Raw genomic sequence first — 22,968 nt, forward strand, 5'->3', positions numbered from 1 at the left:
GGGCGAGCAGCCGCACACAAGCCTAAGATCACCATGCGTAATGCCAAGCGTCGGCTGCAGTGGTGTAAAGCTCATCGCCATTGTACTCCGGAGCCGTGAAAACGCGTTCTCTGGAGTGATGAATCACACTTCACCATCTGGCAGTCAAAATCTGGGTTTGGCGGATGCCAGGAGAATGCTACCTGCCCCAATGCATAGTGTCAACTGTAAAGTTTGGTGGAGTAATGGGACGGGCTAGGCCACTTAGTTCCAGTGAAGGGAAACCTTAATGCTACAGCATACAATGGTATTCTAGACGATTCTGTGATTCCACATTTGTGGCAACAGTTTGGAGAAGGCCCTTTCCTGTTTCAGCATGACAATGCCCCGTGCACAAAGCAAAGTCCATACAGAAACGTTTTGTCGAGATCGGTGTGGAAGAACTTGACTGGCCTGCACAGAGCCCTGACCTCAACCCCATCAAACACCTTTGGGATGAATTGGAACTCTGGCTGCAAGCCAGGCCTAATCGCCCAACATCAGATCAGCAATTTTCCAACGTGCAGTGGAATGCCTTCCCAGAAGAGAGGAGGCTGTTATAGCAGCAAAGGGGGACCAACTCCATATAATTGATTTTGGAATGACATGATTTTGGAATTAGATCCATGGGTGTTGTTGGATCAACATAAAGGGAGTGATTGCTCATCATCCTTTTATATTTTATGCTGATTTGTGAAACTGTTTTTGCCCTAGGAAGGCATAATCAGGCCAACAAAATTCAGCAATATGAAGTATGCACCCACATATGGGTGCACTAGACCTAGGCTATGCAGGCACTGCTCATATGAAAGCTACCACAAATGCTACAAAAGCTACCACAAATTGAAATATGAAAGCTGGTAACTTGAAGATTGAGTTATCATAATGAGATTCTTGTGATGAGAGTAATTCTACAACATTCCCTAAAAACAAGTTATTTTAGGCAACTAGAAGTGAGCCCGGCAGGGAGAGCAATATTGATTTCTCTCTCGCTCCCTCCTCAGGGGAAACCATTGAAAGGATTATGTGTGAGAGCGTTTATTTAGACTGTGGAGGAGAGTGGAATTGTTTAGCGCTTGGACTAAATTTATCCGTTTAAATTGAAGAGAAATTTATCGAAACAAAGTTTTTGAAGACTTGTTTGTTGTTACGTTAAATTAATGATATATCAGACAAGGAAACTCAGCTTGCACATGGCACTGGAAATGAATCAAGTTGCCGAATAGCGACGCACTTGCATTTTTTTGCGACATTTCTGAAGACTGTCAGTAGCCTATAGTCTAAGATACGCGGAAGGGGTTTTGTGATGGAGGAAGGATTTACTTAATTTTATACAAACACATTTCTCTCTCCTGACTGACCTATGCGAGCATATACAAATGTTTATGGACTTGAGAAAAGAACACTAGCATTTCGGAGGATTACATTGACAAACATACAACCTTCATGATGAATCGGGCATTCTGGGATGTGATCTTTCTCATTACTGGTGAGTTCTATGAAGAAGAAAAAACAACACAGTTGGTAAAATATTTGAAAAACTACAAGCGAAGTGGCAGAAAGTGGGAATGGTTGTAAAATGTTATATGGGGGGGGGGGGGGGTAGTGAATTGGAATGTGCTATACCAGAAGGGGAAATGTCATTGTGTCCTAATACGGGTTTGCGTCTGTAAACCTTTTTCCCTTATAAATTAAGCCTCAACCAGGGGACCCACGAGGGCCACACTGAGTGTAAAGTTTCCCTGAAAAAGTGCGGGAAAACGAACAATTGAATTATAAAATGTAATCAGTAACCTCAATTCCCCCAGTTTGTCACATTTTAAGGAAGAGCATTATTTTAGTGAGCATCAGAAAGGAGAAAGTTGAGAACCCCAGGACTATAGGCTAGCCTACCCTACTCTTAGCAGGAAGTCCCGTTTACAGTTTTGATTGTATCTACTCCAGTTTGTGAATTATAACCATTGTCAGGCTCAGTGATATTTTAACATTTTTATGAGAAACAAAGATGGTAGACCTTCCAATGAGCCATCATTGATGTTTTATGTGGCGTGCGTATGCTGCCAGTGCAGACCTATTCATAGGTTTCTAATGGCCTCATCCTTTTAGCAGGGGATACTTGACCCTGTTACTGTTATTGGCTGGTCAGTCACTCTTCTACGTCCCAACTGGTACCCTATTCCCTTGATCACGACTTACAGTTACATTACATTATGCCTAAGTCATTGGTCTTCTGTATTGGGAGTTTTGCTAAGATCGCCGGCGCTTAATCAAAACAACAGTATGATTATGGATGTATAAGGACCTTTTTCTTTCATATCAGCGAGAAATAATAATAATTTAAAAAATATTAAATTGATACACAACTTGATATGGCAGTGTGGAAACACTAACCCTATCTCCATGTCACAGCGTTTGTTTACGGAAGACAAGAGGCCTGTGCTATCTAGCATGCGGCAAACACCTGTGTGTAAGCGTAACTCGGGAAGTGTAGGTCAAGTGTACAGTCGTGGCCAAAGGTTTTGAGAATGACACAAATATACATTTTCAAAATCTGCTGCCTCAGTTTGGCAATTTGCAAATACTCCAGAATGTTATGAAGAGTGATCAGATGAATTGCAATTAATTGCAAAGTCCCTCTTTTCCATGCAAATGAACTGAATCCCCCAAAAACATTTCCACTGCATTTCAGCCCTGCCACAAAAGGACAAGCTGACATCATGTCAGTGATTCTCTCGTTAACACAGGTGTGAGTGTTGATGAGGACAAGGCTGGAGATCAGTCTGTCATGCTGATTGAGTTCGAATAACAGACTGGAAGCTTCAAAAGGAGGGTGGTGCTTGGAATCATTGTTCTTCCTCTGTCAACCATGGTTACCTGCAAGGAGACACGTGACGTCATTGCTTTGCATTGCTTGCCTCACAGGCAAGGATACTGCTGCCACTAAGATTGCACCCAATCAACCATTTATCAGATCATCAAGAACTTCAAGGAGAGCGGTTTAAATGTTGTGAAGAAGGCTTCAGGGCGCCCAAGAAAGTCCAGCAAGCGACAGGACCGTCTCATAAAGTTGATTCAGCTGTGGGATCGGGGCACCACCAGTACAGAGCTTGCTCAGGAATGGCAGCAGGCAGGTGTGAGTGCATCTGCACGCACAGTGAGGTGAAGACTTTTGGAGGATGGCCTGGTGTCAAGAAGGGCAGCAAAGGAGCCACTTGTCTCAAGGAAAAACATCAGGGACAGACTGATATTCTGCAAATGGTACAGGGATTGGACTGCTGAGGACTGGGATAGTCATTTTCTCTGATGAATCCCCTTTCCGATTGTTTGGGGCATCCGGAAAAAGCTTGTCCGGAGAAGACAAGGTTAGCGCTACCATCAGTCCTGTGCCAACAGTAAAGCATCCTGAGCACCCAACCATCCAGGAACAGTTTGGTGACGAACAATGCCTTTTCCAGCATGATGGAGCACCTTGCCATAAGGCAAAAGTGATAACTAAGTGGCTCAGGAAACAAAACATCGATATTTTGGGTCCATGGCCAGGAAACTCCCCAAACCTTAATCCCATTGAGAATTTATGGCCAATCCTCAAGATGCGGGTGGACAAACAAAAACCCACAAATTCTGACAAACTCCAAGAATTGATTATGCAAGAATGGCTTGCCATCAGTCAGGATGTGGCCCAGAAGTTAATTGACAGCATGCCAGGGCGGTTTGCAGAGATCTTGAAAAAGAAGGGTCAACACTGCAAATATTGACTCTTTGCATCAACTTCATGTAATTGTCAATAAAAAGCCTTTGACACTTATGAAATGCTTGTAATTATACTTCAGTACTCCATAGTAACACCTGACAAAAAAATATCTAAAGACACTTTGAGAAAAATTAATATTTGTGTCATTCTCAAAGCTTTTGGACACGACTGTAGTTTTTGTCGGGTGGAGGCACCCTGGGGTAAATCCATTTGAATTCAGACACTGTTTGACAGCATTCTTTTTGATTTAAGCAAAACCTTCCATACATGATTGCCCATGGAAGACGTGGTCAGAAAGTTACTTTTTGGACCTGAATGGCAAAACATTCAAGAGATAAAGGTGTTCAAAGTTGACCCATTTTGCCTACCCCACCATACCCTGAGACATCCATGTCTTCATCACTGGGAAAGATTAACGGTTGAGTTTGATACCTTACAAAAGCTTACATTTAAAATCTTACAAACAGTGTTGTCAAACTATTTAATTATTTGTTGAGAAAAAAAGGTTCACATATGTTGCAGCTTAGACCATATTTCACAACATCTGAGGTTTATGAGTTATGCCCGCTATCGGTTGAGACACAACATGCTCTTGAACACAGGGTGGGTGTCATTTCAATCATAAAAAGTGTATTTCCCTTAAGAAGACTTCAATTTAGCGGCTACTTCATTTAAATGTAATTGAAATTATAACTTCTAATTACTACCACAAAGATGGCTGCCGGTCCACATACCGTCAAATGTCAACTTAAATGGTCTTGTCTATTCTATCTATATTTCTATGATTTCAATATGTTTTCTATGGAGGCATGACAGTTTGAATTTAAAACAACAGATATTCCCATTCAAGTCAATATTATCTGATGGGTGAACCTCCAAATATCTTTGGAAGTTGACATTTCAATCTGATTCCCATTTTAGTACATTTATCAGCCATAACATGACACTGACCCTGTATTCAAGAGCATGTTGTGTCTCAAACGAAAGCCAGCACAACACAAAAACCATAGATTATGAAGAATAGGGTCTAAACTACAACATATGTGAATATGAAAAACATCTGAGTTTAGATGTTTTTAGATTAAAAACTTTTTTTTAAATTAAAGAACATTTTCTCAAAAATTATTTTAAAAAATGTACAACCCTGTTTGCAAGCTTTTAAATGATATCAATCTCAACCATTTGATATTTTCCAGTGATGAAGACATGGATGTCTCAGGGTATGATGGGGTATGCAACATGGGTAAACTTTGAGCACCTTCTATCTCCTTGAATGTTTCCGCATTCATGTTCAAAAAGTCATTTTCTGAGCTCTTCTACAACAGGCAAATATGTATGGAAGGTTTCATTCAAATCAAAAGGGGTGCTGTCAAAAAGTAATTAAATTCAAATTGATTTTACCCTCTTGTCAAATGTAGTGCACTATGCACGGAATAGGGTGCCATTTGTGACGCAGCCTGCCTTGACACAGCATTCATCCACCGTCTCTCTCTCTGGTCTTTGTACCTTGTCACACTCAGTGTCCTTAGCAACATCAGGGACGTCACGATTGACTGACTGATGAAATGCTCAGTGGTTCTCCTCTCCTTCATAACCAACTGATATGGATTAACCTGTGTTATGTGAGCAGTGTGTTTTCAACCATTATTTGAATTGAACCGGAGAATGAAGCTCTAATTTGATACTCAGCACTTTCATTGTCTGATATCTCCACATCACTGAATCTCGTCTCTCATTGGCTGCCTTACAGAATTCTAATTGTGTGATCACTCTCCGGGATCTGTCTATATTAAGACTATCCCAGCTTAGTCCCATTACAGACCCATTGTAGTGTGTCCATCCTTTCATCCCATTGTCATTCTTGAAATACGCAACACAAGCTGGTAAGAGGAAATCCAAACATAATGACAAATGGGAAAGTTGTGTGAGTTATGAGGACAGTACATGCCTCAGGATTCAACCCTTGATGGGACCAATGCAACAGAAAAAGGAAAAGTGGCTAATTAAGGTCAAGAACTTGAAATAAGATATAACACCATTTCAGTGCAATATTTGGTTAAGATCTCCTGGCAAGAGTGAAAAGCCCTCACACAGAAGAGTCAGATGGACACCCTATGCTCCCAAGGGGGCCAAGAGGTTTAAGTTAAGTAAGTCTGATATGTTGACATGTAGTGGTTTGGCAACGGAAAACAAAAATCTGTGTTCTTAGGTAGTACCTTAATTTCAGTCAGCTTTTCTCTACTGAATAGGAATCTGGTTGATCAGTGGGAACATAATTAATGTCACCTTGCTCTGCTGTGATCCGTGAGTTGGGAGATGGTTCTATTTTAAGAGCGACAAGTCATTTGTAGACGGCTTGTTTCTCTGATTCAGTCAACTAAGTCACTTCGGATGAGAGCTGTTAGGTACCCCAAACAATGTAATAATTATACTGAACAAAAATATAAATGCAACATGTAAAGTGTTGGTCCCATGTTTCATGAGCTGAAATAAAACTTCTCATACATTTTCCATATGCACAAAAAACACATTTCTCTCATATGTTGTGTACAAATTTGTTTTACATCCCTTTTAGTGAGCATTTCTCTTTTGCCAAGATAATCCATTCATCTGACAGGTGTATCAAGAAGCTGATTAGGCAGCATGATCATTACACAGGTGCACCTTGTGCTGGGGACAGTAAAATGCCACTCTAAAATGTGTTTTGTCACACAGCACAATGCCACAGATGTCTCAAGTTTTGAGGGGGCGTGCAATTGGCATGCTGACTGCAGGAATGTCCACCAGAGGTGTTGCCAGAGAATTTTATGTTAATTTCTCTACTCTAAGCCACCTCCAACGTCATTTTAGATGGAACCCATGTATTTGATACTATTCCACTCCAGCCATTACAACAAGCTTGCCCTCCCTAATTAAGGTGCCACCAAACTCGTATGCATTAGACATGGCAAAATGTATAGAATTGCAAAGAAATTAGCTTTAAAACTGCAATATTTTCTCTGCACATTGACAAACCTCTTGCAGGGGGGATGTTCCCCAATACAATACTGGAAGGGGGTGCCTGAGTGGAAATGTTTAGGAACCCCAGGCCTAGTGGGATCTTCTTCAATGTCCCAACAGTTTCTTTATCTGATCATAATTTAAAATCAGTACCGATTTGTATACCTAAGCATTTCATCTGTTTCTTTTAACAGGGTCCCTCTTTACCTATGGAACCGGACAGGATAATTCTACTATTGCTACTAATTCTACTATGACCACCACCCCTCCTGTGACTACTACCACTGTAAACACTACGCTATTTTCTACCACTACCAGCACCATTACTACAACCAACCTTCCAGTTAAAAGTAAGTGTGTGTGTGTGTGTTTGTGTGTATGTGTGTCTCTTCAGGTGACTGACAGTCTAAATATGAATGCCTCTATAAAACCTCTCTACAGGGTGCTCCAGAGAATCTTTCACCCTTCAGACTCATTGACTGGTGCCAAAGTTAATTCAAGGCTTCTCTAGTGAAGAGTCAGATGGCAACATAAAATGCCTTACAAAAGTGGACACATACAGACACTGTGCTGCACATGAATGAATTAGTTGAATTTTTTATATGAATCTAGTCCTCTGTTTGGATAGAAAGTAGCCAGTGTGGCAGACGTCAAACAACGCTAAAATAAAAATCCTATAGCTTAATTCCCAGGCGACCCCCGATCACATTTCAGTCATCATCTGTGAGTCACCACAAAATCCAGAAATGCACTAATGGCATTTTGACCATAGGGGGCCATTTGGGATGCTGCCAGAGGGGCTGAGGAGTAGCTGGGGAAGATACCTAAGGGGAGAACAGAGAGCTTTTTACAGGCTCTGAAAGAGAGAGAGGAGAAGGGACAATGCATGTAGGCTGGAATCCAACCGGCCATTTACCAATGGAATGGAGTGTGTGACGGTCGGCTGTAATGCAACCGTCTATCTCTCTGTTCATCCTCCCTCTCTCTCTCTTACTCACTCCCTCTTTCTCTGAATGCCACATTGTGGCATCTGTTTTGGCTCCCTGAGAAAAGATACTCAAACTTTTGTTTGGGCCAGTCCAGTTGGAATTTAGAACTCATTGTACAGTTGATGAGTAAGAAATTCGTCCAGACTCTGTAATTTGGTTACTGTGTTCCTCCTGAGTCTTGACCCCTTCAGCCCATTCCAATGTTCATTTATTTCAGGAGATTCATTCTGTTATTCCAGCATCGCTTGGCCATAATAAATCACGTTTGATTGGATGTGAAGGAAAGAGGCAGGAGAGGGATGGGGGGCTGTGTCTGAAAAGGTTACTAGCTGTCAAATACTTGCCTCCTCCATCCTTATTTCCTGAAGTCCTCTCAAAGCTCAATGGAGGAGAGGTCTGAAGAAGGGACCTTTTTGATCTTCTCCTCAAATGCACTATGAGAGTCATTCAGAAATCAAAGGAGGAAGCAAGGATTTGACGGGTATCTTTTCAGACAAAGCCCTGGAAGGAAAAGGATGAGGATTTCACTCCTTGGCTTCAGGGATGTGCTTTCTCCAGACTTCTAATGGGTTTGATGATAGACAGACTTGTTGTTTGCTGTGTCATGGCACTGGGGATTTGATTGGGGTTTAACTTGTCCATTTGCATGCGACACATCTTAATGCATGGTTGTCCCTCGAAGGGCCTTGTCCCTGACATAAAGCCATGACAAAACGCAAGTCACTCAGAGGTAACAAAAGAAGTACAGTGCCTTCAGAAAGTATTCATTCCCCTTGACTTATTCCATAGTTTGTTGTGTTACAGCCTGAATTCAAAATGGGTGAGAAAAACATGTATTTAATCCATCTACACACATTACCCCATAATGACAAAGTGAAAATAGGTTTTTAGAAAGTGTTGATCATTTATTGAAAATGAAATACCAAAATAACTTATTTACATAAGTATTCACACCCCTGAGTCAATACATGTTAGAATCACCTTTGGCAGCATTACAGCTGAGTCTTTCTGGGTAAGTCTCTAGGAGTATTGCACATCTGGCTTGTACAATATTTGCCCATTTATTATTAGTTTTAATTCTTAAAGCTCTGTCAAATTTTTTGATCATTGCTAGATGACCATTTTCAAGTCTTCCCATAGATTTTCAAGCAGATTTAAGTCAAAACTTTTGTCATGGCCACTCAGGAGCATTCAGTGTCTTGGTAATCAACTTCCAGTGTTGATTTGACCTTGCGTTTTAGGGTATTGTCCTCTGAAAGGTGAATTCGTCTCTGTGTCTGGTAGAAAGCAGACTGAAACAGGTTTTCCTGTCCTTTAGCTCTTTTCAGTAAAAATTTTTATCATGAAAAACTCCCCAGTCTTTAAGGATTACAAGCATACCCATAACATGATGCAGCCACCACCATGCTTGAAAATATGGAGAGTGGTACTAAGTAATGTGTTGTATTGGATTTTCCTCAAACATTACTTTTTGTCCTGAATACAAAGAGTGTTAATTGCTTTGTCAATGATTTTTGTATTACTTTAGTGCCTTGTTCCAAACTGGATGCATGTTTTGGAATATTTTTTATTATGTACTTCCTTCTTTTCACTCTGTCAATTAAGTTAGCATTGTGGAGTAACTACAAATGTTGTTGCGCCATCCTCAGTTTGCTCCTATTACAGCTGTTAAACACTGTAAATGTTTTAAAGTCACTATTGGCATCATGGTGAAATCCCTGAGAGGTTTCCTTCCCCTCCGGCAACTGAGTTAGGAAGGATGCCTACATTTTTGTAGTGACTGGGTGTTTTAATACACCATCCAAAGTATAATTAATAATTTCATCATGCTCAGAGGGATAGTCATTGTTTGCTTTTTATTTTTACCCATCAACCAAACGGTGCCCTTGCAAGGCATTGGAAGAACCTTCCTGGTCTTTGTGGTTGAATCTGTTTGAAATTCACTGCTCGACTGAGGAATCTTACAGATAATTGTGTGTGTGGGGTACAGGGCTGAGGTAGTCACAAATCATGTTAAACACTATTATTGCACACAGAGTGAGTCCATGCAACTTATTGTGTGACTTGGTAAGAACATTTTTAAATTTTTACGCCATAACAAAGGGGTTGAATACTTACTGACTCAAGCTTTTCAGTTTAAATGAATTTCTAAAAATGTCTGTAACATAATTCTACTTTGACATTATGGGGTATTGTCTGTAGGCCAGTGACAAATGTAATCCATTTTAAATTCAGGCTGTAAGGCAACAAAATGTGGAAAAAGTCAAGGGTGTGAATACTTTCTGAAGCACTATAAGTTTCCTCTGCCACAGGGCCTTGAAAAATGTCCATATGTATCTCCTGTCTCTGACTCAGAGTTTGTGGCAGCAGCTGTTCGATCACACTTCGATGACTGTCCTGACTCGCACAGCCACTTCTGTTTCCATGGCACCTGTCGTTTCCTGATTCTGGAGGAGACCCCTGCATGTGTGTAAGTTCAACTTCCTGTCCTGTGGTGCAGAAAATACAAGGATCTCTCTCTCTCTCTCTCGCTCTCGTTACACAGTCGTCATTATTTCAATATCCAATGAATCATTGTGTTACTCTGTCTGTATGGGAAATTGTTATTTGATAGTCATGAACTTGTGACCTGTCCTTGCTGGTGTGCAGTCACATCATAGCATATGTCCTAATTATTATATTTTGAGTTATCGAGAGTATTTGTTGGGTAACCCACCCAGTGTTAATGTCTGTGACTGACGGTTGAACAGCTCTTTCACGCTCCTCAGAACAATATGTGTTTAGGATCTGTTCTGCCAGTGCTCTGTTTGTACACGGATTCGCTGCAGTTCACAGAGCTGGTCTAAGCATGATGCAAATTGGAATTAGAGAGCGGCAGTCCACTTCTATCTGACTGAGCAGAGTAGAGAACTCCCTCCAGGATTAGGGTCTTTACTAAATAGCTTTTTAGTAGTGAATCCTTGAGACCCTTTTTTGGCATGTTCATAATACGAAAGGTATTGTGTGGTTGTTTATCTGATGCAAAATAGTTTTGCAGACTGAACTTCACTACCACCTAATATTCCTAAAACTTAGGTGTACTAATTCTACTTCAACGATATATTTATAGATTGTAATTTTTTTGCTGTGGTCTCTCCATTGCAAATGGAGTCTGTGAATTTGTCAAACACCCCTGAAGGAACAAGTCCACGTTGCTGTATGATGTCCTTTCTCCTCTCCGTGTTGGACAGGTGTCACCAAGGCTTTGTAGGGATGCGATGCGAGCACGCCGACCTGCTAGCCGTGGTGGCCACCAATCACAGGCAACAGACAGTTGCCACGGCGCTAGTGCTGTGTGTGATTGGCTGTGTCTTGACGATGCTTCTCTGTACACTTTTACAGTAAGTACATCATGTTACATCTTGATTCTGGTCAATTGGAAGAACACAAGTGAACAGAAATGTCACCATGACACTGCCCGTTCTCTGAACCTACAAACTTGATTGTGTAGACATCAGCGTCATCACATAGTTGATTACCCAATCCTACTGCCCATGCTACCATGATTTTGTTCATAAAGGAAGATTAAACCCTGCACTTATACTGATAGTCTTTATAAAGGTTAATGAATGTGTTCACCCAAAATCATCTGTAATTGAAACATGTCCTCTCTCCCAGTTGCTGGTGGAGGCGGGACGGTTTGGGGCGGAGGCACAGACTTCACTGTGCCCCAGAGAAACAAGACCGTAGGCTGAAGGGCCGAGGTCCCTGCTGTCACTCTGAAAGTGGTACAGACTTCCTTTTTAACTTTTGCCTAGTTTGTCTATGTTTCACATTCCAAACTCTCATCAAGTTTGAAATTGGAAACTACAGGGGTGTATTCATTACATATTGCAAGGGAAACCAAAAGGAAGCAAGTGGAACCAAATGGTAGGGATCTACCTGAATTTGTCCAACAGAAACTCTAATTTTTGTTGCAAAACTTTTTCTGTCGAAAAATGTTTTGCAACAGAAACGGTACAAAGGATACACCCCAGGGGTTCTAATTATGACAGGAGAAGGTAGCTATGAGCCCTTAAGGGAGGTTTAATGGCCTACTGTGTCCTAGCTGCTGAAGCATACTGAAGCTTTTCGCTGTGCGTTTAGGACCCATCTGGTTTGAACGTGACGTTATTAGAGGTTCATGCTGTCAGACTTAATGTATAGGAACCATTGAGGTGTTGCTGACACTGTTGTCGCTAATTGATGTTTCCTGTCCTTAACATCCATTGACATGTAGATCTCACTTGGGGAGCCGCTCTAGCTCTTCTAAAGGGTTATGAGAACACTACACTGAGATCATAAAGAGAGCAAAATACAGTCTTGACCATATCAGAACAGGATTCTCTATAGATCTATTAGTTACAGTGAATCTTTTCAAAGATATGCTTACTACTGTGCTCGACCTCACCCTAAATGAACTTTGAATGCTCTTGGCTCGTGCTTTTTGTGAAGTACACACTAATAACATGATCACACCCAGACCACAATGTCAATCAAATGATAAACTACTTTCCTCGATAGATACGGTAGTTAGATGCTTGAAAGACTCAGTAAATACAGTGTTCTCTCTTAACCAGCAGTTGCATGCTATGGGTCTATCCGATGCTTATGCAAACCCAGGACCAGTATTTCCTTAACGTCTGCCCCCTCGTGTAAGTTTCATATATCATGTAGAAATTTGGACTTCTTCTGAAACAAATTTTAGATTATTAGGTACTTTTCTGATTTTAATTGAATGACATTTTCTGTTTCTACTTTGTCCTCTGTCAGATCACGTCCCTTATTCAGAAGGTACCACTGGGGCTGTGTTTTGTTGTCGATCCTATTTTAGATGGTCTAGACTATAGGCTCTAGCTCTGTTTTGTGGGATAGTGTGTTTTTTTGTAGTCCTGATCTGAGGTTATACATACAATTGCTGGAAACTGATCTCTCGTTTTAAAAGAGGGATCAGACAATTGTCATGGAATCATCCCCAAACCTTATGTGCATTGAGTAGAATGTAGAGTGACTTTGTGCTTGACTTCCAAGTCTCCATACCACATTGTCATCATGGAAGTTTCTACAAAATGGGTTGATTTCATTTCCTTATTTTCTGAAACCTTTTTTATCTTATCATTTCCCCTCAGTGGTTTGAGAGAAAACGTTGCTTGGAACGCCAGGGATTTTCACGATGGGCTGCCTTCTCTTCCCATCTGTCCATTCAACCCTAATGCCTGCTGGGACTACTATGGACTACACACAAGATGGCATCAGACGCCCTGGCTAATAACATCCTCACAAAACTGAAAGGGGTATCTTTCTTACCAGACCAAGGGAAGTTGAATGTCATATTTGATGTCATATTCTCCACAGACCGGGATTTACAGAACCTCAGCACACTTGGAATACTGTGATCTCACTACTGTTGTAATGCATGGAGAGAAGAGAGGGAAACTGACCTCTCAGAAATACGGAACTCTCCGGAAGATCTCTCTGGAACCTGACGTGAGGAGATCCCCTCAGTGTGACATAATGACTGTAATAATAATGATGCCAAGGACACGGTTGGGAACATATAGCCCATGCTGGACATAACTAGACAAAATACTTGCAGTCCTCTGAGGATTTTGGAGCAAGAGAGCAACTATTTATTTCAGATTTGGATTTGAGGGATAACTTTGTTTAATTCACTTGAAATCAGAGGAACTCAAAATTCTCTCTTTTTTTCTCACTTTTAAAAATCTACACAAGCTAAACACAATATATAATTATCCAAATTTAAAGCACACAGAGATTTTTAAGGTGGAGCAAGAGTGTTTGAGTTTCTGTTTTTCAACAAGGGATATTGACATACCTCACCTGACAAAAATGGGAGAGTCCCAGTAGCAATATCTTTTTAACCCCACTGTGGATTAAGGACCAATGGTGGGACTTGGACATAGTAATGGGATAGATTAGGTTTGGATTAAATGCATGCAAAAGAGTAGATTTTAAGAGGACTGTGAGGCATCCAAAGCATTGCCAACCTATAGTCCTTAGTAACTTGTAAATCAAGTAATATAACACCATAAATTAGTATTCCTGACACGAGTCTTGCAATTCCATTGCACCTCAGATGTAGTTTGTTGTTTCTGTCCATTCCTGCACAAAACCTGCATTACATTTAGGTTTCTAAGTGAGTGATGCACAGACTTTGTTGTGTTCTAACACTTGTTTTATGCACATGCATGCAGTGTTGGGGTAATGCGTTACAAAAGTAACATGCAAGGTAATCCGATTATTTTATGAGTAATGGAGTTAAGTAATGTTACTTTTTCAAACAGGGTAATATTATGATTTTGTCAAACTCGTGCGTTACTTTCAGAATCAACATCTCTACCGGGCGCGTGTTTCCATGATCTGATCCTGACCCGTTTCTTTATTTAGTTCTCGAACAGGCGGAGAAAGTCTGTTTGGAGAAATCATGATGGCTGCTGTCCATAGAAATGTGTAGAGGGTGCACATCTGATCTTTGCCATTGATCTCTTCCGTCTAGTGACACGTGTGCCCTCTATACATCTCTATGGGTCCGTGTAGCCGACATGTGGTGTATAACCAAAACTGGCAGCCTGAGAGAAAGATTTTGAATGAAAATATAGGAAATATGTACAGATATTTGGCTTACAATGCATTCGGAAAAAGTATTCAGAACCCTTGACTTTTTCTACATTTTGTTATGTTACAGCCTTATTCTAAAATTCATTCAATTGTTTTTTTCCCTCATCAGTCTACACACAATACCCCATAATGACAAAGTAAAAACAGGCTTTTAGAAATGTTTAATAATTTATTACAAATAAACAACTGAAATATGAAATTTACATAAGTATTCAGACCCTTTACTCAGTACTTTGTTGAAGCACCTTTGGCAGCGATTACAGCCTCGAGTCTTCTTGGGTACTAGCTTGGCACACCTTTATTTGGGGAGTTTCTCCCATTCTTCTCTGCAGATCCTCTCAAGAACTGTCAGGATGGATGGGGAGCATCGTTGCACAGCTATTTTCAGGTCTCTCCAGAGATGTTAGATTGGGTTCAAGTCCGGGCTCTGGCTGGGCCACTCAAAGACATTGAGACTTTTCCCGAAACAACACCTGCGTTGTTTTGGCTGTGTGCTTAGGGTCGTTCCTGTTGGGAGGTGAATCTTCGCTCCCCAGTCTGAGGTCCTGAGCGCTTTGCAGCAGGTTTTCATCAAGAATTTTTCTATACTTCGTTCATCTTTCCCTCGATCCTGACGAGTCTCCCAGTCCCTGCCAATGAAAAACATCCCCACAGCATGATGCTGCAACCACCATGATTTACCGTAGGGATGGCGCCAGGTTTACTTCAGACGTGATGCTTGGCATTTAGGCCAAATAGTTCAATCTTGGTTTCATCAGACCAGAGAATCTTGTTTCTCATGGTCTGAGAGTACTTTAGGTGCCTTTTTGCAAACTCCAAGCAGGCTGTTGTGCCTTTTTACTGAGGAGTGGCTTCCGTCTGGCCACTCTACCATAAAGGCCTGATTGGTGGAGTGCTGCAAAGATGGTTGTCCTTCTGTGAGATTCTCCCATCTCCACAGAGGAACTCTGGAGCTCAGTCAGAGTGACCATCGGGTTCTTGGTCACCTCCTTCACCAAGGCCCTTCTCCCCTGATTGCTCAGTTTGACCGGGCAGCCAGCTCTAGGAAGAATCTTGGTAGTTCCAAGCTTCTTCCATTAAATAATTATGTAGGCCACTGTGTTCTTGGGGGATATTCAATGCTGCAGAAATGTTTTGGTACCCTTCCCCATATCTGTGCCTCGACACACTCCTGTCTAGGAGCTCCAAGGACAATTCATTCGACCTTGTGGCTTGGTTTTTGTTCATACATGCACTGTCAACTGTGGGACCTCATATAGACAGGTGTGTACCTTTCCAAATCATGTCCAATCAATTGAATTTACCACAGGTGGACTCCCAAGTTGTAGAAACACCTCAAGAATGATCAATGGAAACAGGATGCACCTGAGCACAATTTTGAGTCTCATAGAAAAGGGTCTGAATACTTATGTGTAAATGGCTATTTCCAAGAACCTGTATTTGATTTGTCATTATGGGGTATTGTGTGTAGACTGAGACATTTTTATATATATTTTTTTACACATTTTAGAATAGGGCTGGAATGTAACAACATGTGGAAAAAGTCAAGGAGTTTGAATACTTTATGAATGCACTGTATATGGCTAATTAAGCAGCTCATATATAGCTCAGACTAGCAAAGCAATTAAGCAGCTCCACCTATGAAAGGAGAAACTAACTGAGTTAGTAAGTTGTTTGTCTTTGGTAGAGCGCGTGCGGCTCACTCCGACAGACAGACAAACAAACAGTTCATTTGTTCATGAGATCAACAGTTCATGAGATGTTTTTCTTGATACTAACAAAGTTATAGAACTACTGATATAGTGTGTTACTTTCCACACAAAGTGTAAAGTACAAGTTGATCTATCTACTTAAAGTACTATATTGCATTTTAACATCTCAACACTGCATACATGTTACTGAGAACATTGCATGCGATTCTTCTCGCGACTTTTTCAAGACATACACTTCATTGTATAGTAATGTTTTCCTGGTGTACACTACATAGCAAGTTTCCTCACTCCTTCGAAGCACACCTCTGCACTTAAGTTGCAGTCCCTTCACTTGTGAAAGATGCCAAATGCACCTGAAGATCTTACATGTCTGATAGAGCTCAGTTACACATGCAGAGACACATGCTATAGGGCACATCCACCTATGCGTGCATACACAAAATACACTGTTTCTAGATATGAAACAAATATGACAACACAGTATTTATATTATTGCACCCCACAAATATGCACAAACAGAGCTTTTAGCTAGAATGTGTTGTTTTACAACTGTAAATTGTGGTTTAAGAGGAGAGAACATATGATGGGAATAGAGAGCTGAAGCATCTGAATGGAGATTTTTGTACAGTTCTGGGGAAAAAAATAAACATACAAAATAATTGTGAATTGCTGAAATACAAATACTTTGAGGGAAAGTAAGTAGGGTTGGAGACCAGCTCTATATTTATTTGTAAATGTGTGTATTCAATTCAGACATTTTGGCTATGCTTATTATTCCGTAAGCCTACAAAATTCTATTTGATTAAATGAAAGCAGTCAGAAACCACATTTTTATCAGTAGATAAATATTTTGAACTTTCAGGTGCATGAAAAATGTGCAAGAGATGCTAAAAGAGAATCGAATAAGGAGGGAAAGTTAGAGGGGGTGAAATAAAATGTATGATTGAGACAGGGGCGAACTCTTTTTCCATTGTATTGTGAATATTTTGTTTAGAAGCCTCAATACAACAGTTTGTGTCCCAGATATTACTCATGTTTTTCTGTTAACAACATCTGGTTATGAACTGAAAATGAGATTTCAAGCAACAATATCTGTGTATACAGTGAAAGTTGATGGTCATGTAGGTAAGCATGGACAACACACCTACTGAACAATGTAAAGTTGTAAACTATACAAATGAAATACACTTCAGGGCCAAAAGTATGTGGACACCCCTTCAAATGAGTGGGTTCAGCTATTTCAGGCACACTTGTTGCGGACACAGCCATGCAATCTACATAACAATCATTGCCAGTAGAATGGATTTACTGAAGAGCTCAGTGACTTTCAATGTGACACAGTCAAAGGATGCCACCTTTCCAACACGTCAGTTCATCAAATTTCTGCCCTTCTAGAGCTGCCCCAGTCAACTGTAAGTGCTGTTATTGTGAAGTGGAAGCGTCTAGGAGCAACAACCGCTCAGTCGTGAAGTGGTAGGCCACACAAGCTCGCAGAATGGAACCGCTGAGTGCTTGTCTTCGGTTGCAACATTCACTGCTGAGTTCCAAAATGCCTCTGGACGCAACTTCAGCACAAGAACTGTTTGTCGGGAAATTCATGAAATGGGTTTCCATGGCCGAGCAGCTGCACACAAACCTAAGATAACCATGAGCAATGTCAAGCGTTGGCTGGAGCTCGCCGCCATTGGACTCTGGAGCAGAGGAAACACGTTTTCTGGAGTGATGAATCACACTTCACCATCTGGCAGTCCAACAGACAAATCCGGGTTTGGCTGATGACAGGAGAACGCTACCTATCTGAATGCATAGTGCCAACTGTAAAGTTTGGTGGCAGAAGAATAATGGTCTGGGGCTGTTTTTCATGGTCACAGGCTAGGCCCTTTAGTTCCAGTGAAGGGGGAACTTAACGCTACACCATACACTGACATTCTAGACAATACTGTGCTTCTAACTTTGTGGCAACAGTTTGGAGATGGCCCTTTCCTGTTTCAGCATGACAATGCCCCCTTGCAGGAAGCGAGGTCCATACAGAAATGGTTTGTTGAGATCGGTGTGGAAGAACTTGACTGGCCTGCACAGAGCCCTGACCTCAACCCATTGAACACCTTTGAGATGAATTGGAACGCAGACTGCGAGTCATGCCTAATCGCCCAACATCAGTGCCCGACCTCCATAATGCTCTTGTGGCTGAATGGAAGCAAGTCCCTTCAGGAAGTCCCTTCAGCAATGTTTCAACATGTAGTGGAAAGCCTTCCCAGAAGAGTGGAGGCTGTTATAGCAGCAAAGGGGGGACCAACTCCATATTAATGCCTGTGATTTTGGAATGGGATGTTCGACGAGCAGGTCTCCGCACACTTTTGGTCATGTAGTGTGTAATCCATGTACACTTTTTATTTTGAAGAGAATAAGGATAATGGACTGTACAGCACATAACGGTAGTATTGACAATGTGAGTCTAACTGCTGACTTTACCTTGTCAAATATAAACTGTTTGGATCTTCATCAACAATACAACGTTTCTGGATATTTTCGTGTGAACTAACCAGTTGTATGATGATGTAATGTCCTTGACTTGTATGGATGTTTATTTCTTTTTCAATGAAGACTGAAATCTGCAAAGGTGGCTGTCTCCCTGCTGTTTTCTGTTGCCCAGTAACATCTTAGGACTCCTACTCGCTAACAGAGGACAAATGGCCAAGAAGGAGAAGTAAGCTGATCGTTAGGAAAGCAGTGTACTCTTATACCCTTCATTCTGAAACACTTTTTGTTCCCCAGTTGACTTTCTCTCTCCTCAAAGATATTTCCTCCATTGCGTTTCTACCCTTTTCACTCACTTCTTCCACCTCTCCTCTAACAGACCAGTTACACTCTTTATTCAGAGCTCTCTGCCCATCTATTTTTTCCTTCTACTGAATATTTTAGAGGTAGAATGAATGCAAACAGAAAAACTAAACCGCAAATCTCAGGCACAACTGAACAAAGAGCCTCGGTCTAGAGTGCTTTTTTTTTTAGCTGAGGGAAGCAAAGGTTTTACTTTCACAGATATTTGTTTGTTTGCTTGTCCCCTTTAAGTGAGTGTATATTTCCCAACACGGGACAGAACAAAATGCGTGTGTACTTTGTTCAGTGCATGAGTGTAGATGACGTGAAGTTGATTCCATCCACCACCATGTTAAACTCCTTTCCCGCTGCAGATGTTTTTGCTTGACCTCTTCCTCCTCCTCTCGTATCTACATTTTGCTCTACCCTTTCTTTTTTTTCTCCCTCCATGTGCTGCGTTTTTCTTTCCCAATCCCATTATGTTAACAATTGGATTTGTGTGGAGCCGTCTGCCTAAGCTACCAAATCCAGCTTTGAATTAAGCTCTTCTGGTGGCATCCCTCCCTAAAGATACACAAAAGACTTACTGCGTGATGGATGATCGGAGAGGGGGAAAGGAGAAGCTCTAACTCACCTGTTAGGGTGCTAGTTTTCCCCCAACCCTTTGGAGCCTCTCTCAGCCCCACCTTCTCCCTTTGTCTGTTTCGAACTGACCCTCAAATCAAACGTTATGCTCCGAATACAACAGGTGTAGACCTTACAGTGAAATGCTTACTTACAAGCCTTCAACAAACAATGCAGTTTTAAGAGAAAAATAAATAGAAATATATCAAATAATTAAGGAGCAACAATAATATAACAGTAGCGAGGCTATACACAGGGGGTTCCGGTACAGAGTCAATATGCGGGGCAGCTGGTTAGTTGAGGTAATATGTACATGTAGGTAGAGGTAAAGTGACTATGCATGGATAATAAACAGAGTAGCAGCAGTGTAAAAATGGGGGGGACATTGCGAATAGTGCGGGTAGCTATTTGATTAACTGTTCAAGAGTCTTATGGCTTGGGGGGGGGGGTAGAAGATGTTAAGAAGCCTTTTTGACCTAGACTTGGTGCTCCGGTACCGCTTGCCGTGCGGTAGCAGAGAGAACAGTCTTTGACAAGGGTGGCTGGAGTCCTTGGTAAATCTTTGGGCCTTCCTCTGACACCACCTGGTATAGAGGTCCTGCATGGCAGGAAGCTTGACCCGAATGATATACTGGGCCGTACGCACGACCCTCTGTAGTGCCTTGAGGTCGGAGGCCGAGCAGGATGCTCTCGATGGTGCAGAACTTTTTTAAGGATCTGAGGACCCATGCCAAATCTTTTCAGTCTCCTGAGGGGGAAAAGGTGTTGTCTTGGTGTGTTTGGACCTTGATAGTTTGTTGGTGACGTGGACATCAAGGAACCTTAAGCTCTCAACCTGCTCCACTACAGCCAAGTTAATTTCTTTTGATTTCTTTGTATTTATTTAACCTTGATTTAACTAGGCAAGTCAATTAACAAATTCTTATTTACAATGATGGCCGACCAAAAGGCCTCCTGCGGGGACGGGGATAAAGAAAAGTGTGTGTGTATGTATTGTGACAAACCTCTTCAGGTTAGGAGAGTTTGTCACAAATGAAGTGGGAGACCGTCACCAAAATCACCTCAGAATGAGAGTTATTTTGAACAGGACAGTACCTGTGTTGGTTCCTCCATCCTGGTCCGCCCAGGCCGCAGCCGGGGTCAAGGATAGCAGGGTTCGGTACATGAATCGGGTTCTCGGTAATGTTGGTCCAAACAGTCCAGGTCATACATGGTAAATCCAGCCGACATATATAAACTCAAAAAATAAATATCCTCTCACTGTCAACTGCGTTTATTTTCAGCAAAATTAACATGTGTAAATATTTGTATGAACATAACATTCAACAACTGAGACATAAACTGAACAAGTTCCACAGATCTGTGACTAACAGAAATGGAATAATGTGTCCTTGAACAAAGGGGGTGTCATAATCAAAAGTAACAGTCCGTATCTGGTGTGGCTACCAGCTGCATTAAGTACCGCAGTGCATCTCTTCCTCATGGACTACACCAGATTTGCCAGTAATTGCTGTGAGATGTTACCCCACTCTTCCACCAAGGTACCTGCAAGTTCCCGGACATTTCTGGGGGGAAGGGTACCTGGAAGGGTGAGGGAGGAGGATGTTTTCCTTGTAACGCACAGCATTGAGATTGCCTGCAATGACAACAAGCTCAGACCGATAATGCTGTGACACACCCCCCAGACCATGACAGGCCCTCCACCCCCAAATCAATCCCGCTCCACAGTACAGGCCTCAGTGTAACAATAAAAAGCATTACAAAGCATTAGTCTAGGCATGATCGGAGAGTGAGAGGGAGAAAAAGAACACAATTAGACCCAACCAAATAATGAGAAAATAAAAAGATAACTACTTGACACATTGGAAAGAATTAACAAAAAAAGCAGAGCAAACTCGAATGCTATCTGGCCTCAAACAGAGAGTAAACAGTGGCAGATTACCTGACCACTGTGACTGACCCAAACTTAAGGAAAGCTTTGACTATGTACAGGCTCGGTGAGCATAGCCTTGCTATTGAGAAAGTCCGTCTTAGGCAGACCTGGCTCTCGAGAGGAGAGGACCACAAAATGACGTGGAAACTGAGCTGCATTTCCTAACCTGCCAAATGTATGACCATATTAGAGACGCATATTTCCCTCAGATTACACAGATCCACAAAGAATTTGAAAACCAACCCAATTTTGATAAACTCCCATATCTACTGTGTGAAATACCACAGTGTGCCATCACAGCAGAAATATTTGTGACCTGTTGCCACAACTAAAAGGCAACCAGTAAAGAACAAACACCATTGTAAATACAACTCATGTTTATTTATTTTCCCTTTTGTACTTTAACTATTTGCACATCATTACAACACTGTATATAGACATAATGACATTTGAAATGTATTTATTCTTTTGGAATTTCTGTGAGTGTAATGTTTACTGTTAACTTGTATTGTTTATTTCACTTTTGTTTATAATCTACTTCACTTGTAATGGCAACGTTAACATATGTTTCCCATGCCAATAAAGCCCTTGAAAGGGAGGGATAGGGCGAGAGGGAGGTCATAGCCGGAAATGCCATGCCCCAAGAGTCCCTAAGTGTAGGTATCCATGCCCCCAAGGGTGTAGGTATCTTACCAGCACAGGTCAGGAACAAAAATAGAAAGAGACAATGAATCTAAGACCCTTTTAAACATCCAAGTTGTTTGGATTCAAAATCTGAGTCGTTGACCAATAGCATTACTGTGAAGTTAACCTCCAATCAGATATCAGACCTTACAGTACAGGTCGAAAAGACAACAACACCTACTCCTTTACAGAATGGGGGATGGTGAGATCAACACAGAGAAGGCTGAATTCCCGAGAAGAAAAAACCTTTTGCATAGAGGGTTGATAAGTCACTTCGGGTGCTAGGCCGCCCTACAAAATCCTCCCTGGAACAGATCTGATTCTGCATCAGATAAGTGTTAAAAACCGGACAGCCAGCCCTGTAGTCACTAGACAATCTTCAGACCAGCAGTTCATGGTTCTAGCAGCATCACTTCAGTGGTGTCCATTTGCGTGGTACCATTGTCTTCTGCTTTAGACCTGCAAATGTCCTTAGGTAACACCTTTCTGCAAGCAAGCTAGAGAAGGAATGCTCTGTTCTTCCCTTGAGATCAAAACACAGAACTGAAGGTACATCGCAAAATCACAGATTAAATCACATTTCACTGAACATAAAATAGTCTTTATCTGATTGGATTGATCAATAGCAACTTTAGACGTAGTTTTATCAAAACAGTCAGATTAATATAACATACATCAAAGCTCACTGCATCATATAAGAAAGAATATTTGAAATTAAAAACTCTCCTCCCTTTGAGAGAAAATGGGATAGCCTTGAAAATGAGAAAATACACAAAAGAA

The 22,968-nt window shown here is 41.4% G+C and overlaps 1 protein-coding gene across 1 annotated transcript; it reads left to right on the plus strand.

Moving 5' to 3' along the window:
* The first annotated feature begins 1,464 nt into the window (after positions 1 to 1,464).
* Positions 1,465 to 11,492, plus strand: LOC135538888 (protransforming growth factor alpha-like). The gene is made up of 5 exons (XM_064964774.1): positions 1,465 to 1,507; positions 6,964 to 7,119; positions 10,114 to 10,228; positions 10,989 to 11,125; positions 11,416 to 11,492. The coding sequence occupies exons 1-5, from the start codon at positions 1,465 to 1,467 to the stop codon at positions 11,490 to 11,492; spliced, it is 528 nt and encodes a 175-aa protein (XP_064820846.1).
* Positions 11,493 to 22,968: the final 11,476 nt, after the last annotated feature.

Source organism: Oncorhynchus masou, unplaced genomic scaffold (assembly GCF_036934945.1).
Source record: "Oncorhynchus masou masou isolate Uvic2021 unplaced genomic scaffold, UVic_Omas_1.1 unplaced_scaffold_18___fragment_6___debris, whole genome shotgun sequence".
In the NCBI taxonomy this organism is placed as follows: domain Eukaryota; kingdom Metazoa; phylum Chordata; class Actinopteri; order Salmoniformes; family Salmonidae; genus Oncorhynchus; species Oncorhynchus masou.